General features: G+C 41.9%; 2 protein-coding genes across 5 annotated transcripts; both read right to left on the bottom strand.

The window, feature by feature from the left end:
- Positions 1-513: 513 nt before the first annotated feature.
- On the bottom strand, positions 514-7265 carry tmem168b (transmembrane protein 168b). 2 transcript variants are annotated; one of them, XM_003443926.5, is made up of 6 exons: positions 4857-7265; positions 4606-4748; positions 4179-4453; positions 3225-3760; positions 2382-2524; positions 514-625 (listed from the first exon to the last, which is right to left on the bottom strand). In XM_003443926.5, exons 1-6 carry the CDS (start codon positions 5988-5990, stop codon positions 592-594), a joined length of 2265 nt encoding a protein of 754 aa, XP_003443974.2. In that variant the 5' UTR covers positions 5991-7265; the 3' UTR covers positions 514-591. The 2 variants fall into 2 exon arrangements, with proteins under 2 accessions (XP_003443974.2, XP_013126069.1); XM_013270615.3 differs by lacking the exons at positions 514-625; positions 2382-2524 and having other exon boundaries at positions 2735-3760; positions 4857-7263.
- Positions 7266-7887: 622 nt separating this feature from the next.
- Positions 7888-15123, bottom strand: samtor (S-adenosylmethionine sensor upstream of mTORC1). 3 transcript variants are annotated; one of them, XM_005451068.3, is made up of 6 exons: positions 14864-15003; positions 12434-12586; positions 12171-12312; positions 11919-12047; positions 11153-11267; positions 7888-10848 (listed from the first exon to the last, which is right to left on the bottom strand). In XM_005451068.3, coding segments are annotated over exons 2-6 (1020 nt in total). In that variant the 5' UTR covers positions 12435-12586; positions 14864-15003; the 3' UTR covers positions 7888-10215. The 3 variants fall into 3 exon arrangements, with proteins under 3 accessions (XP_005451125.1, XP_019217336.1, XP_003443887.1); XM_019361791.2 differs by having other exon boundaries at positions 12434-12473; positions 14864-14997; XM_003443839.5 differs by lacking the exon at positions 12434-12586 and having other exon boundaries at positions 14864-15123.
- Positions 15124-16573: the final 1450 nt, after the last annotated feature.

The following is a 16573-nucleotide window of genomic DNA, read 5'->3' on the forward strand; positions in this document are numbered from 1 at the left end:
ACTCGTTAGACGGGCTCAACATGTGACAAGTGGAAACTGCCACAAAACTTGGGAAGTAACTACTAAAATGCTTAGTCACACATGTGGCATACAGTTTTTTTTCTCTTAAGTTTGAAATGTTGCCAGCTTTCCAGATTCCTCAGTTTTCTATAAAGTTACTTGTGATTATGGATTTTATACAAGATAAACATTTCCAATAAATCTTATCACCATTGCGCTTCCGCCAAATTATCACAAGATAGTGGCCTTGCAAAAAAGTCTTCAACACTGACTGACAAGTGTTCCCAATCCACCGGGGAAAGAAATACCCTGACGACTATCAGTTCCTTTTGTGAAAGGACAGCAGTGGTACCTCAGTAATCAGAACTGATAAATAAGCAGAATCCAAGCAGACTCCATGGCACTGATGAGTAACAGCACCTCTGCAACTATGAACTAGATAAGAGACTAAGGAGATGGATGAAATGATACCCCTTTTTAAAAATAATATAAGGAGATCAGTAAGTTCATACATTGGAGTGATATTTGACTTTTTATTGCATAGCGCCACCAGGTTTTCTTCCCATGAATCCCTTTCTATACACACACAGCCTATTGGCATACAGTTGCATAGTTCAGTGAACTACTCTTTCAAAAATCCTTGAAAGAGTAGTTGTCAAACAGCTAACAGATCATCTGCAGAGGAATGGCTTATTTGAAGAGTTTCAGTCAGGTTTCAGAGCTCATCACAGCACAGAAACAGCTTTAGTGAAGGTTACAAATGATCTTCTTATGGCCTCTGACAGTGGACTCATCTCTGTGCTTGTCCTGCTAGACCTCAGTGCTGCGTTCGATACTGTTGACCATAATATCCTATTAGAGCGATTAGAACATGCTGTAGGTATTACAGGTACTGCACTGCAGTGGTTTGTATCATATCTATCTAATAGACTCCAGTTTGTACATGTAAATGGAGAGTCCTCTTCAGACACTAAGGTCAATTATGGTGTTCCACAGGGTTCAGTGCTAGGACCAATTCTATTTACATTATACATGCTTCCCCTAGGCAACATCATTAGAAGACATAGCATAAATTTTCACTGCTATGCAGATGACACGCAGCTCTATCTATCCATGAAGCCAGGTAACACACACCAATTAGTTAAACTGCAGGAATGTCTTAAAGACATAAAGACCTGGATGGCCGCTAACTTTCTGCTTCTTAATTCAGATAAAACTGAGGTTATTGTACTCGGCCCTGAAAATCTTAGAAATATGGTATCTAAGCAGATTCTTACTCTGGATGGCATTACCTTGGCCTCCAGTAACACTGTGAGAAACCTTGGAGTCATTTTTGACCAGGACATGTCCTTCAATGCACATATTAAACAAATATGTAAGACTGCTTTCTTCCATTTGCGCAACATCTGTAAAATTAGAAATATCCTGTCTCAGAGTGATGCTGAAAAACTAGTTCATGCATTTATTACTTCCAGGCTGGACTACTGTAATTCACTATTATCAGGAAGTCCTAAAAACTCGCTGAGAAGCCTTCAGCTAATCCAAAATGCTGCAGCAAGAGTACTGACAGGGACTAGAAAGAGAGAGCATATTTCTCCTGTTTTGGCTTCCCTTCATTGGCTTCCTGTTAAATCCAGAATTGATTTCAAAATCCTGCTCCTCACATACAAGGTCTTAAATAATCAGGCCCCATCTTATCTTAATGACCTTGTAGTACCATATCACCCTATTAGAGCACTTCGCTCTTGCACTGCAGGCCTACTTGTTGTTCCTAGAGTATTTAAAAGTAGAATGGGAGGCAGAGCCTTCAGTTTTCAGGCCCCTCTTCTGTGGAACCAACTTCCAGTTTGGATTCGGGAGACAGACACTATCTCTACTTTCAAGATTAGGCTTAAAACTTTCCTTTTTGCTAAAGCATATAGTTAGGGCTGGACCAGGTGACCCTGAATCCTCCCTTAGTTATGCTGCAATAGACGTAGGCTGCCGGGGATTCCCATGATGCATTGAGTTTTTCCCTTCCAGTCACCTTTCTCACTCACTATGTGCTAATAGACCTCTCTGCATCGAATCATATCTGTTATTAATTTCTGTCTCTCTTCCACAGCATGTCTTTCATCCTGTTTTCCTTCTTTCACCCCAACCGGTCGCAGCAGATGGCCGCCCCTCCCTGAGCCTGGTTCTGCCGGAGGTTTCTTCCTGTTAAAAGGGAGTTTTTCCTTCCCACTGTCGCCAAAGTGCTTGCTCATAGGGGGTCATATGATTGTTGGGTTTTTCTCTGTATTTATTATTGTGCTATCTACTGTACAATATAAAGCGCCTTGAGGCGACTTTTGTTGTGATTTGGCGCTATATAAATAAAATTGAATTGAATTGAATTGAATTAATAAACCCCCAGGAAGAAAACGAATTCCTCTTCCATTACAAGAGAGACTGCAGGTCTTCCAGCACCTGGCTTGTAGTGCATTGGTACAATTAAAAGTCTTCGAGGACTCCCTGAAGCAGCAGGAGTGGATTTAAAGATCACCTGGTAAAAGGCATTCAAAAATGTTGTTTAGAACAGACAAAGCAGTGCATTCAAGCATACAGTAAGCAACGAGTGACAAAATATTTGTAGGAGTGCAGAAAAATGTACGAGGAATCATTTCATCATAACAGAATAATATTAGCAAAATCTGCAGCTGAAGAGTGCCGAGAACAGCTTTTATGCCTGAGATCCTCCTCTGAAAACGTACCGTTGACTCTTTGGTTTAAGGTTAAAAACAATCAGCCTAGCAAGTTTGAGTTTTGGTGAAGCTAAAAGGCACCTGTGTGAATGTGCAGGAAACCGAGGTGGCTCAGCTCTAACAGTCAATACGGTGCTAAAATGTGCAAAATAGGGTCCATGTTCAGTCTCACCTTGCATTGTGTATTTGTCTAATGTCTGGGGAAGAAAGAATAAGACCTTCGAATCCAGTCACACATTAACAGAACTGCTTTTCAGACACTTTAAATATTAACTTTGTCAACCAGAATCCTTTCAAGTTACTTTAAAAATAAGCCAGTTACTGATTGGGACGTTGACAATCTTATAATCCAACAGCTGCCCGTCTTTGGGATACAAAAAGAATTTAAAAAAAAAAAAAAAGAAACCCAAACCTAACAACAACAAAATCAACTTTAGAAAATATTTTTAGAAATATATTCTTCAAATAAAAACAGGTTCACTCATATTTCTATGATCTGACCAGTTTGAAGCCCTGCCCCGTGTCCAGTATTGCTGGTGGAAACCAGTTGAGCTTGAGTCTCTTGAAACATCGCAGACAGGCGCTGCAGGTCCACAGCAGGTTTAGGCTGCCGCACCACAGCGCCAGCTGGACCACGGGATAGGTCACCCGGGGGAAATACATGCTCCAGTGATTGGTGACGTCGCTTCTTGTTGGTAGGTGCAGCATGTAGTCGCCCCAGTGTTTGGAGATGCCGTAGGCAGCAGAAACCGCCCTGCCCCTCTCTGACCACTGGATGTTGCTGTTTGAGTTGCAGTTGTACTCCACCCACTCGGAGGTGAAGTCTCCGAGCTGTGGCAGGTCGTGCAGTTCGACGTCCGCCACTCTGGAGAGCGTTGCTCCCTGGATGGCCACATACAGGTCCTCCACCTTTCTAACCGCCTTCACCCATGGCAGAGAGTTGTCACAGTCGAGGACCACAACAAGGCGGGAACAGAAGTTGGCGTTCTTCTCCCTCCACCATTCCAAGATGTGATCCAGACGTAGAGTCTCTCCACCTAAAGATGAAACAGCTGATTACAGATGACTCCAAAACAATGGCACACATTCTCAGTTCAATTTAAACATTTTTGCATTATCCTACTGCCAGGGTTTTTGCTGGTTCAAAATTGGCCTCTGGGTGGAGTACCTACAGACATATGCATGACTGATTGTACATTTAGTATGTAGTATGCATTAATATGCATTTTCCTAATATTTCTGGCTATTTAATAAACAAAACAGCATTTTATACTCAAAATAAATGAAACTTAAATTCAAAATTTGGTTAAAAAATATTTTTACAACAACCCAGGTCATGTTTCCTTTTTGAAAGTGCCAAACTTTTTTTTTTCTTCAAATATATACACAGGTTTAGAAAAAAAAAAAAATGAGCGATTCCTAATCATGATTGCTTCAACTTAACGCCTCTCTCACCTGCCAGCGCCCACTCGCCAGTGCGATGCGTATGGCCACTGTAGAAGATCACGTAGGTGTCGTGGCGTGGGCCGTCTGGGGTGCAGAGGTCCAGAAAGGATTTCATCTTGGACTGCAGAGCCTCCAGGGTTACCCCGCTGGTGGAATAGTCACAGCCAAACGTCTCAATCAGGTGGTGGGCAAAGAAGCGCTGCACGTTGTTCAACATACCCGTAGAGCGCCTGTTCAACTCATGCACCTTGTCTGGAGGCAGCAGCATCGGCTGACCGTCAGGACTGTAACAGGAAGGAGAATTATGCCACTTTCAGAATTCCATTTCATTTGAGTGCACAGAATATCAATGATGTAAATCCAAACATGAATCTGAATGTGGTCTAAATTGACTTGAAGATGTTTCTAATTCTCAGATACAACGCTGGACCTCTACCTGCAGTAGTTGGTGGGAATGACCACTGCATACCCCACGCATGTTCCTCCCAGGGTGTTCCCGAGCTCATGGAAGAGTCCATGGAACAGAGACTCCAGGGGCAGAATGAGCAGGAAAGTGCTCACAAACAAACTGTTTTTGGCCTGCAGAGCAAATTTACAAGAGTCATGTAAAGGGATAAATGAAACAGGAAACAGGAAACAGAATAACCTGTGTGCTGTAGCAGTAAAGCATTTTTGAGACAGACCTACCTGCCAGCACAGAGCACCCACAGCCACCGTGGACACCAGAGTAAAGAACACCAGGCGTTCAGAGATGAGGCAGAAATGTCGCATGCCTTTGGAGGCCATCACCTTGTCCAGGCCGCTGACCTCTGACCCCTGGGACCAGCACAGCCTCTGGCATTCGCTGAGCTTAGAGTGAAAGCCCCACACAGTGATGACAAACACCATGTGGCAAATACCCCAGAAGAGCGCACACACTACGAAGGCTGGGATCGTGCGGTACCACTGTTCCAGGTCTGAGAGTCTCCCAGCAGAAAGGACGATGAAGCTCACCTCCACCGCCAGCAGGGGCAGGAGGGAGACCCGGCGCCACAGCCCCCTCCACACCAGAAACGGTTGCCAGCGCTCAGTCACAGAGAGACCGCTGAAGTAGACATCGAGCAGAGGGTCGCAGATGAGCTGACTGAAGAAGCAGGAGAGGGCGAACGGGTTGGTGGTAATGTTCAGAGACTGAAAGAACAGCACGGCGGTGATGACAGCGAAGGACACCAGGTTGGCGAGAGCCAGGAGAGCCTTCATCCGCAGCGCAACCATGACCGTGCCCAGAGCCACCACGAGCACCGTCACGCTCAGGGACTTCTGGATGAGCAGCGCGGTGCTGGCGATCGCAAAGCCAGCTAGCTCCAGCCGCTCCGCGGAGGTCAAGAAGGCAGGGCGATACCTAGCACATCCAACCAGTCTCTCCAGCAGCGCCCACAGTGTCCTCAGAGCCACGCTAGCCAGCAGCAGGTAGTTGGCAACCTGCTCCCTGACGTCGACGTCCAGGGCGGGGGAGTTGAGGAAACACAGGAGACCCAGCAAAAAACCGAACCACAGGTGGAGGATGCTGAGGCTCATCCTCTCCATACTGAAGTAGTAGAGGCCAATGGCTATCCCGAGGACAACCAGGGCCAAAACAAAAATGACAAGAAGAGCGGACTCCGCGCTTGTTTCCCACCGGACATAGAGACCCATGCACAGGGCCACGAGCAGGTTAAGTCCGGACAAGTAGCCTAGCCACCGGACTGATGACCACATGCTCATCTCTCCGTTGACTTCCTCCAGCCGGGTCATCGCTGCGTGAAGGCAGTGACTGACACAGTAGCGTAGAAAACGACACATTTTCCTTTTAAATTAAATACCAACTACCTGAAACCAAAAAATGGCATTTAAGTCAGATATTACCCGGTCTACTGTCCGCGGTGACATCTGAAATCCCGCGACATTCAAACTCGGTTTAGCCAGCGGGCTAACTTGTTGAAAGTAGCTAGCTTAGCTGGCGTTAGCTCCTCAGCGGCACATCTTCAGGACGGTTAGTGTCAGCGGTCAAAACACTCACATCTTGGATGTCACTTGCTTTATTGTTCCATCTGACGTTTGGTACGATTCTAAACGATCGCAGTTGGGTTGTTCTGACGCCAGCCAGCGGGACTGTGAAAGACATCAGTTCAAAAAGTTTCACATCAAAACTTTTCAGTCAGATGACAGTCGCCATGATTGTGCTAAGACTACGGTAAGCATAAAGGGTCAGAACTGGTGTTGAAAAGTTCAAACGTCCAAACCGTATTGTTGATGCAGTTTTTTTTTCTTTTATTTATTTTTTTACTGAGTTCCCTCAGTTAAACTAATATAAGACCCCCCGCCGCCAAAAAAACAAAACAAAGACAAAAATAGTATTATTTTTTTCCGTAGTTGCTAGCATCTTTCTCCGTGCTGGCAGGAACTAACAAGTGACACATTCAAGGAAGATCCGATTATTTGACCCCTGCATTTAGAAAATCCAGTTTGTTGACGTTTTTCCCCCGACATGGTTTAGGCCTACATTTTCCCTTGTAGATAAGGATATTTACACTTTAATTAACTACTTTTTAATTTTTTTAGTAATCGCTTTTTTCCTGTGGATATGGAAGCGTCCTCTACCATGATTTTACTTCTATCCTCAGGGCACGAGGGGTCGCTAAATGGTTTGACGAGCATAATTATGCGAGTTGCATAGCATTCATATTCTCAAAATTTCAACCCTAGTTGAACGCTTATGGAAGACTTTGGACCAACGTGCCAGTCAGTGCACTCTGCTACTATTATTAAAACACCAGATGAACAATTACATTTCTGCTTCTCTCCACTACAACTTCAGGGACTTTGGATGAGCAGTGTTTAAAGCACACTTAAGTTGTTCTGATTTCTGTGTGGGCTCAATTTGAGACCCTACCAGCTACTCTTTTGACCGCACATATGTATTTAGATAACCCTTTAGAGATTAGAGGTCTCCCATCACTTTACAGGGGTGTCAAACATATGGTGCTGGGGCCAGAATCAGCCTGGCAAAGACAATAATTGGATGGCTTTGAAGGAGTTCATAAGAGTTTCTTTGTGTAGTGCATGTAATAGTTAATAAATGAAATTACCAAAAATTCCATCACGTCACCAATTTTTTCACCATCTACTGAAGAAATGTCAGTTTTTCTAAAGTGGGTCTGGAAAAAAAAATCAGAATTAACAAAACGAGACTTTATAAAGTTGTTAAATTTTATAAACTTGATAATTTTAGATTTTATAAATCTGGGTAATAAGCAACAAGAACCTTGTTATTTTATACATGTATCACGAAAGTGCACTTTTTTCTTATATTATCATAATCTCAGGCATTAAAAGTTTAGTTAAATGTGTCTGCTCTGACAGAAAGAGGAGTTTCACTGCTCTGGCCCACTCGACGGTCTAGCCCCATCAAAGTGGGCTGTACGGGGCCCACAATGTAAAATGAATATGACATCCCTTCCTTACAAAAACACTAACACTGCTTTTTTTAATATTACTCATTAAAAACTCTACGGCCATGGGGTTTGAATGTTTTTTCAAAAAAATATTTCTGTATAGTACTATCAAAAGAAGAAGAAGAAATTCTGACCAAGTTGTAAAAGAGAGTCGCAGACTCCTCATAACGTTTTAAGTTGTAAACAACTGATTTTTTTAAATATAAAAATATTAGCACAAAAGAAGGAACACACACACCGCCACCTTATATTTACATTCATTTATAAAAGAGAAATACAATGGTACTGTAAGCACACATTGTTCTGCACTGTTGAAAATGCTGATAATGAAGATGATCCATATCATGCAAATAGGCCAAAAGAAACACTGGAAGACAAATCACAAAACACGCTCCTTTAAAGTCTGAATATGTACTGTGAAATTTTTTTTCCCCTGTTAAAAATCAGGAAGAAAAAACAAAACAGCAGAGATATGCATTAACCAGAAAATGATATGGAAATGGCAAAAGCACACTGCATTACATAAACGTATTGTTCCACTAATATGACGAAGAAGAACTTGACAGTTCGTGTCAACCATTTGGCCAAAGAAGCTCGATATCATCACTTCAGGGGCGTGAAAGTCTGTTTGCGATGAATACAAAAACACAGAAGGCACCTTATAGTTATTATTGATATCGTTTTGTGGGCCTATCACATTGAAAAGTTCTGAAAAGAGACAACATTTTGTGACACCCTTTGGGATCAATGATAAAGTGCCACTGACCAAAACAAAAAAAAATCCATACACTATAAATTCACTCCTTCAGTCACACACTCTAAGCCACACCCACACATTTAGTCTATTCAGGGACCAGCAGGAACACACAATAACATTTCACCTGGTAGTGTCTTAGCTAAAACCTCCCTGCAGCATACAGCGTTTTCACATCTTACCTCGCTTTCTAAATTTTACAATATTTCACCTTTTTACAAAAGTGAGTGTAAATGTATTTTCTCTCTGTGATTTTTCTAAGGAACTCTGCATCTGCTTTTGTGGAGTGCTGTATTTTCACATCAAAGTTGTAAAACTGTGTCAAAGGAAACTGGTGTAAAGTCACTGACATGCAGTGTTGTACCAATCTGCTGCTTAAGACGAAAAAAAAAAAAAAAGATTAAATGCAACAGCAGGAAAAAGATCATTCAGAATGAAGTCAGTCTTTAAGAGAAGAGCAAAAGAAAAACCTTGTACCTACTTTGCACTTGTACCTTTTTAAACACTATAAGTAAACAGTTAACGTTTCACATTAGTAAACCTACTAATACTACTGTATGGTTCTGAAAATGTTTCAAATGCTACAAATACCAGTTTTTTGTTGTTTTTTTTGGTAAAAGATACACATAATCATTCAATGCCAAGTTACCAAGGCATTGCCACAATTTACAACACCAATGTTTGACTGTTTGACTATGGATATCTATTTCCAAACAATAAGCTTTTTTTATGTCTTGGAAAACTAAAATGAACATCAAAAAAAAGTTTTCAGGAAGTTGAGCTGTATGTGCCAGAAGCAAACACGCCCTTCTACTTATTCCATCTCTGTCTCACCAGTGCAATCAAACCCCCGTCGCGCTGCTTAGGTTTGCTGTATTTGGCTTTTTTTGTACAGAGCAGCCTGCGACTCTAGCTTATTTCATACAGAGACTGAGTACAGAACGTAGACAAGCTGACTTTTGATGTTAAGAGGAGCGGGGAGTTCAGAGATCTTGCGGGCATTCGATTTCCAACTCTTAAAAAACCTAACTATTTATCAAAATATATCCATCTTAGTGTGTGAGTGTGTGTGTGTGTGTGTGTGCGTGTGTGTGCGCGCACACTCTGAAAGGAGTGTGGATATGAGAAAATTATCTGTAAACGTTTCTCTTTCACACTGTGCAAACTGCATTGTTTTGAGAAGGAGACGTAGAAGTGGGGTAAGAATGCAGCTGGTTAAATTTGGCAGCGCAGCAGTTGGGGGGGACACGACAATTAAGGCCTTTTCAGACACGCTCTCCATTTATGGTAACCTGGCAGCATCGAAATGTGTCGGCTTCACGTCTCAATCAGCATCCTGGTCGCTCTTTGGCAATACCAATCTTACTAGGTCAAGCCTTGAAACATTAACATTAATGTGTCCCGTGCTTCATTGTGAGTTGCTCAGCTGACTAGAGGATACATTAAACAGCAATAACATGGACATAAATGTGTCTCAGATGAGAGTACTAACCTCTGTGACCCATTTCTATTCACATTACAGAAGAGAGATTCCCTCCCCCCCGTCTCTCTCTCAGAGTTTGAGTGGGAGAGCCTCCTTTAACTTTCAAAAGTGTGGTTACACTTCTAAAAGCTGACACTGATAATATTGTGTGGCTAACCTCATGCTTGTGCCTTCTCTCTCTCACTGTCAGGGGTATATTTGATTGAAAGCATTAGGAGTATTAACTAAATATAATTCCATCGCTTTTACAGACTTTTGAAGCTAGCGATGTTACGTTTTCCATGTCTGAAAGGGGCTTTAGGTGGAGAAAGGGGCGGGAAGGGTTGCTGGTTTAGCCTAGCTCTGGAGCAGGATGGGATCCTCTAACTCATGAAATCCGGGTACGGAGCTGCTCTGGCTCTCCCCAGAATCTGAATCATAGGGTGTGTCTGGTAGCTCCGTGAAGCCCCAAGCTAGCTGGTCATCCTCAAACTCGGAGCGCACCTGCATTGGGATGTCTTCACAGTCTTCCTCCTCATTGGAATTAAAGTCCTGAGGGATGTAAAGCATCTCAGGGTAGTTGCGTGACACCAGGTCACTGGTGGTGGCCAGAGACACCTTTCGGAAGGCGATGAGATGCATGTGAGAATACTTGACATATTTGTAGCGCTTGAAGCCCAGCGACTCCACCGCGACGCGCCAGCTGCGCATCATGAGAGCGTGGCGGTTTTGGTGAGAAGAGTCAGGCGTGATGATTAGCAGCAGGCCATGCAGATCCAGCAGCTCATGGGCCTTCTTGCAGCAGATCCAGCGCTGGTATGGTGAGGGGAAGTAGGACAAAAGCAGGGAGAAGACCACCACGTGGAAAAGCTGAGCGGGCAGAGCATCGATGGGGTTATGGAGCTGGCGGAGGAAAGCCTCGACTGCATCACCCGCCAGCTGGAGGGGCTGCTGGAGCTGGAGGTTGAGGAAGTCACACTTGTACACACTCTGAAAAAGCACAAATTTAACACAAATCAGGGTTTAAACTTGATCTATGCCAGCAAACATTTCTACACAGCTCGTTTGTTTTCATGACTTGCAGCTGTTGGGCGTCATTTTCCTGTGTTGTGCTGATTTTCTTCACGTAGTCTAACCACAGCACTAGCAAAGGGCATGACTCATTTCTGGTGTTGTTTTTGCTTTATAACGCAAACACCCAAGTGGGAAACTGTATCCATTTCATGTGAATAAACAATGGTATAAAAGCACATGGTCAATTAAAATTTAAAACACAGTTAATATGCACTCGTACCTCAACTGCAGGCACTATGTCAATACCGACTGTGAGGAACTCATCAAACTTCAAGAAAGGGTTAAAGCAGCTTCCCACATCAAGAAGGCGCATTTTCCCCAGCTGAGAGATCGAACTGTAGCACAAACAACAACATGCAATGCCTGATGAGTATAATACACAAAAACATGCATTACACGCACTATAAGATAACTCTTTGTCATTGCACAGTCATACATAGTACAATAGTACAATGAAATTGGAAAACTGTCCCACGTCGGCACTACGTACAACATGACACAACACAGTAACTTAAGTAATAAAAAGAAGAATAAGTTTATTGCACATTGTTATTATTGCACATTATTATTACTATAGAGTGAGGGCAGGTCGTACCAATTCTTGTTTTTTGTCCCGCTAACAGCAGAAGCCAAGAAGAGCGCCATTGGTTGGCTGAACGGCAAAAAGTGTTTCTTTATGTTGCATTTTAAATAATTAAATCTCACTAAATAATAGGATCTTAGAATCATCTCAGGTGAGCAGAAGGTGATACAAAGTGAAGCCTTGTCTTTACACCAAGTTCCTAACTAATCTTCAAAATAAAAAAAAACTTTCAAATTAAACAATGTCCGCATCATTTTTTCATTTCATTCTATAGCAAAAATCCAGCATCTGTAATAAAGGACACGGGCGTACTTTGTATAGTTAATATGTAGCATGGAAATGGGACATAGACTTTATGATATACTGTTAACTCATGACAGATAACACTCTTACTTCATCTTACCTGGGGATGGTGCTGTACGGCTGGGCACTCGTAGATGCTGTACCCATACCCATAGCAAGCGTGGCACTTTTCTGATCCTTCTCTAACACTCTTTTCATTCCACCATCCAAAAAGTACTCTTGACAGACGCTGTGGAAGTGGCATCAAAACACTGCGTTTACAGAAGCTCATTTTACAGGCTAAGATTAGTCCGATTTCATCGGGCTCCATAAAACCTAAAAGATGCCCGAAGACCTCTGGGGGCGGTCATACCTGCGACACCATTCAATCCGGCCCTCTCCTTCACACTTTTTGGTCCAATGGTTGTCAGCAAGATTCTTCATGGCGAGGGCGTACTCACTCAGTGTCTGCTCATCCTCGCAGTGCTCACGCCAGATCTTGTCAAAGTCGCCCACTAAGTGAGATAATCAAACCCCTTTAAAAATAAGGTCAGCAATATCCAAAACATGGCAAAAAACAGCTTGAAGTACTCAGTCTTACTCTTGTATGACAACAGAAAAACATTCACAACCTACTTGCAAGTTTTGGTTATCCACTAAATCACCAAAACAGGATCTTGGAAAAAGAGAAGGGGAAAAAAACTGCAGAAAAATCTCAGGTCACTGCTGGTACTTCAATATTGCCTATGTCTCACTTGTTTCTGCTTGCACAGAAGCAGAACTGTGCATCTAAAAAAAACCAAAAAAAACAAACCCACCCTCAAAACACTCATTTCACAATAAAAGTTATGTCCACAAAATTTTCCATTTGCAGCTGCTCAGACGTTGACAGCCCGTAGCACAAGCAAACATGCCAACAAGGGAAAAATCCCATGACCAGAAGGAAGAAAAGAAAACTACATCTGATTTGCAGAAATTAAAGGACAACAAGAGGAGTTAGTGGTAAACAGCGGTGCTTTCAAAGCATGACCACTGTGATTCCATGCCAAGCCTACCAGATCATGCTTTACTTATTAACCAATCATGAGATCTACTCGCAGGATGACTTCTTTATGCTTTTCTAGGCTCCAAAACAAGCAGCTACTCTCTCCAATGCTGAGGTCTTATTCAAACCACAAATTAATCCAAGCTCATTTTAAATACACTACCAGGGTTATGCAGTGTTTTATGGTGGTAAAGTGGGCAGCGCATGCACAAATGACACCAAGACTTGACATTTTAATATGCCTGCATTTTACTATGACACTATTTTAACTATTCAAAATAAAAAATCTTTTTTAAAAAAACAACTTTCCAGGATTTCTTTCATATTTCTGAGCAGTGAAATGGCTAACTGTATCATTTCGATTCAGAGGCATTCAAATGAAACAAACTAGCCATGCATTCAAGCAGTAGATTAATTCATATTCTTAGTTTATACTGGAAGAAGAAATAAATAAATAAATCTTGCAAACCATTGTGTCCTGGCCATTGACTCATGCGAAGATTTATTTCCTCTAGATATTTTAAATTTGCCTCTTGTGCACTCCTCCCACATGGACTCCCTCACTATGCACAGCGCACAGTCAGCAACAGAACAAATCCTAGCTTCTGTAGGATTTGCAGCTAAATTTAAAATTCAGAAGACGTTTAAAAATTCATCTTTGATCAATATATCTTTCAACTGCTAACTCAAACATGGAGTTAACCGCACTGATTGAGCTGTAAAATAAGACATCTGATGCAGACAAACAGATGCTACAAGTATGCATGCTGATGAGCTGAGATCGGGGTTTTCCAAACTTCCCTTTTTTTTAATTTAAGCAAGACAGATGGTTGGATGCTTATGAACCGATACAGTGATTGCAACTAAAAGATCCATTACCTCCTCCCATTTCATCTACTTGAACACAAACATGAGAACATGTGGTTGCATTGTGTTTTGCATAAAAAGGGCCAATAATGATTTGGTCATTTTATTTGTACTTTGTTTTAAGGCTTGCCAAACAAAGAGACATCAATACCCACCAAGTTAACAAATCAAAGAAATCACAGTAATCTGCTATTAAACAGACACTTTGTTGCTTCTTCAGTTATCCCCAAATTGCAAACTGCCTGAATTAAAACTCATTATAGTGGTAAACAAAGTTCCTTTAGAGACAGTGTTTTCCCTTATGACCAAAATGAGGATATTTATCCGAAAAAATAAATAAATAAAAAAAAGGAGAAGACTCACGCTTGTCTCTCATATGTAGTGGACCCAATTATTTAAAGAAAGTGAATGATTCACCTACCACAAACTTCCTTCTTTACATGACATGTGTGTGCAAAGAAACAGCAGGAAGCAACAGCCACAGACAGGATTTAACCTGCTGTGTAGTCTTTGTGGTTTTTCTCCTGGCAAAAAGTAAGATGAGTTTCTTTTCCCCAATCTCAGCTCCACAGTTGCAGATCTCCTTTGGCTCTTTTATCCTTCCTTCGAGACACAGTTAAACCTCCACTAGAAAGAAAAAAAGTTCTGGCCTATCACATTGTGTCTTTTAATGAAATTATTTTCGCTGTCTGGCTCTGAACGATAGCAAATCTCAGAAACAACACTAATTAGGTTGTATAAATTGCGGCAACTGTTTGCTCAGTCTACAGAGTTATCTTTTATTGACAACAGAGAGCCAATCGAAAGTTACTCTTTTTCTTTCACCAGTCACATATTAAGATGTGTGTTGACTAGGTTTGAGAGAGAGAGATAAGATGTTATTTGCAGAAGAGCCTTGTGTAAGCTGCCACAATCTATTTCTAAGGAGCTTTAATCATGGCCTCGCTTGCTTGATGCAACCCGCTGCTGTCGACTGGAGTCTGCCACCACAACAGCTAACCAGAAGTAAAAATGTTAAAAATTTACAAATCCGTGATTACCGGATTAACCGCTAACTTTTTAACCTTACTTCAACATTTGTGAGATAACTAACAGTATCAGCCCATAGGCTGCAGGGCCACAGAGAAACAGAGGGGCCCACTGAGGCTGCTTACCCTCCCTGTATTTCCTACGCAGTTTTCTGTGGACGTTTTTGACGACTCCCGACAGTTTCTCCTGCTCCTTCTTGCACGGTGCTTCACTTGGAATTGGCACGTAGAATAGCTCCGACTGGTTTTCCGTCTCCCCGGTCTCGACATTGTCCCTGGGGTCCATAGCACCGCACCACCGATGTTACCCTCCGCCAGTCGTTTCCCCTTTTCCAAGCTGCAACCCGACCGGCGAACCGGCACACCAGCCAACAACAGGGAAGCCGATTGGCTACCTGGAGCATACACGCGTCATAAACTGACAGCGCGTCGTCCAATCACAGGCGTGGAAGCATTCTCGAGCTGGCGTGCGTACTGCGAAGCGTTCAGGTGCATTTGTAAATCTGTAAATTGCTGAAATAATCGTAAACAACACATCAGACAGTGTAGTTTTGTGTTTTGCAAAAGTTTTTATCCACAAAAGAAAACTAAACTTTGTTTTTTAACCAACTGATTTATTTATTTAAACCTTAAAACTATTCAAAGATAGTAAATTACAGAAAATGTATGTTCTTAGACAATATCCCACTGAACTGAATAACGTTTTGTGTGTTTTTGTCGTTTTTTGCTTTCTTTTATTAGTTCTCTAATTAAAATATTGGACATGTGTTGAAGAAACTACTGGAAGCACTTCCTGTGAAATAAATTTGTTAGCATTATGTTATACAAACCTAGTTCCGAAAAAGTTGGGGCACTGTATATTATGCAAAATGACATCATCGTCATCATCATCACAATACATAGTATTAGCAACAGGTGATGAGACTCTGGAGAAATATCTGTGTGCAAGGGACAAGGCTGAAAATCAAAACTGGATGCCCTATGGCAGCACTGTCATGTAAATCACTGCACAAGCTCAGGAGCACTTCCAGAAATCTCTCTCTGTGAACACAGTTCAATGTGCCATCCATATATATCATATATATATCATTTGGCTTCTTTGCATTAAGCCAATTGATTTTTATATTATAACAGACCCAAATAAAGGATGTAGTCCCCCGCCTCCAACCCCTCTCAAGATTTAAGACAGGGTGACTGGAGAGGATGTTTTGTCCTGTTAAATGGGATAGTGTAAGAAGGAGCAATTATAAAGCTGTAGCGATATTAAACCTTTGAAAAGATGATTCAATATTTTCTAAAATAGGCTAAGAATTTGAAAACCCACAAGTGATGCCAATCCATGGTTATTTTTTCTGGAAGTTGGCTTGGAAAATCCTGATGGAGAGTATTATAGTCTGAGATGGTTATTTGACTCTGGCTAATGAAAACAAACTGCCACTGTGTGAACAGCTACGGAAAAAGTTAAATACCATATATGTCAATGCTATTTGCAGGACAGCATCTATTATTAACTGCAAGTTCAGTCATTTCAGAATATGAGGTAATGGCTTACAGCGGACACTGTGCAACCCCACTGAAAATAATACAGTAACTAAATCCACATTGGTAGTGGACTTATTACATCGGTGTTCAGCAGAACCATGTCCACATGGACTCGAGGTAATAACAAATATTAGAAATCTACAGTTTCATCACAGGGACTACATTCTACATGAATAAAATTTTAGATGCCTTCCTGTCGTGTGTTGCTGACTATCTCCGTCCCTTTATGACCACAGTATTCCTATTTTCCAGTGGACGTTTCGGGCAGGATAATAGAGCTTAAAGCTCAAATCA

Source organism: Oreochromis niloticus, linkage group LG7, assembly GCF_001858045.2.
Source record: "Oreochromis niloticus isolate F11D_XX linkage group LG7, O_niloticus_UMD_NMBU, whole genome shotgun sequence".
NCBI lineage: Eukaryota > Metazoa > Chordata > Actinopteri > Cichliformes > Cichlidae > Oreochromis > Oreochromis niloticus.

What these genes read in the sequence shown, in the direction of transcription:
- tmem168b (XM_003443926.5), bottom strand. Translation starts at nt 5,990, where the DNA reads ATGTGTCGTTTTCTACGCTACTGTGTCAGTCACTGCCTTCACGCAGCG. An exon ending in TGGCGAGTGGGCGCTGGCAG is followed by an intron (nt 3,761 to 4,178) that starts GTGAGAGAGGCG and finishes TTTCATCTTTAG; the next exon opens with GTGGAGAGACTCTACGTCTG. An exon ending in TTCTTCCTGGGGGTTTATTA is followed by an intron (nt 626 to 2,381) that starts ATTCAATTCAAT and finishes TTTTTGAAAGAG; the next exon opens with TAGTTCACTGAACTATGCAA.
- samtor (XM_003443839.5), bottom strand. Translation starts at nt 15,023, where the DNA reads ATGGACCCCAGGGACAATGTCGAGACCGGGGAGACGGAAAACCAGTCG. An exon ending in GCGTAGGAAATACAGGGAGG is followed by an intron (nt 12,313 to 14,863) that starts GTAAGCAGCCTC and finishes TATCTCACTTAG; the next exon opens with TGGGCGACTTTGACAAGATC. An exon ending in CCGTACAGCACCATCCCCAG is followed by an intron (nt 11,268 to 11,918) that starts GTAAGATGAAGT and finishes TTTGTGCTACAG; the next exon opens with TTCGATCTCTCAGCTGGGGA.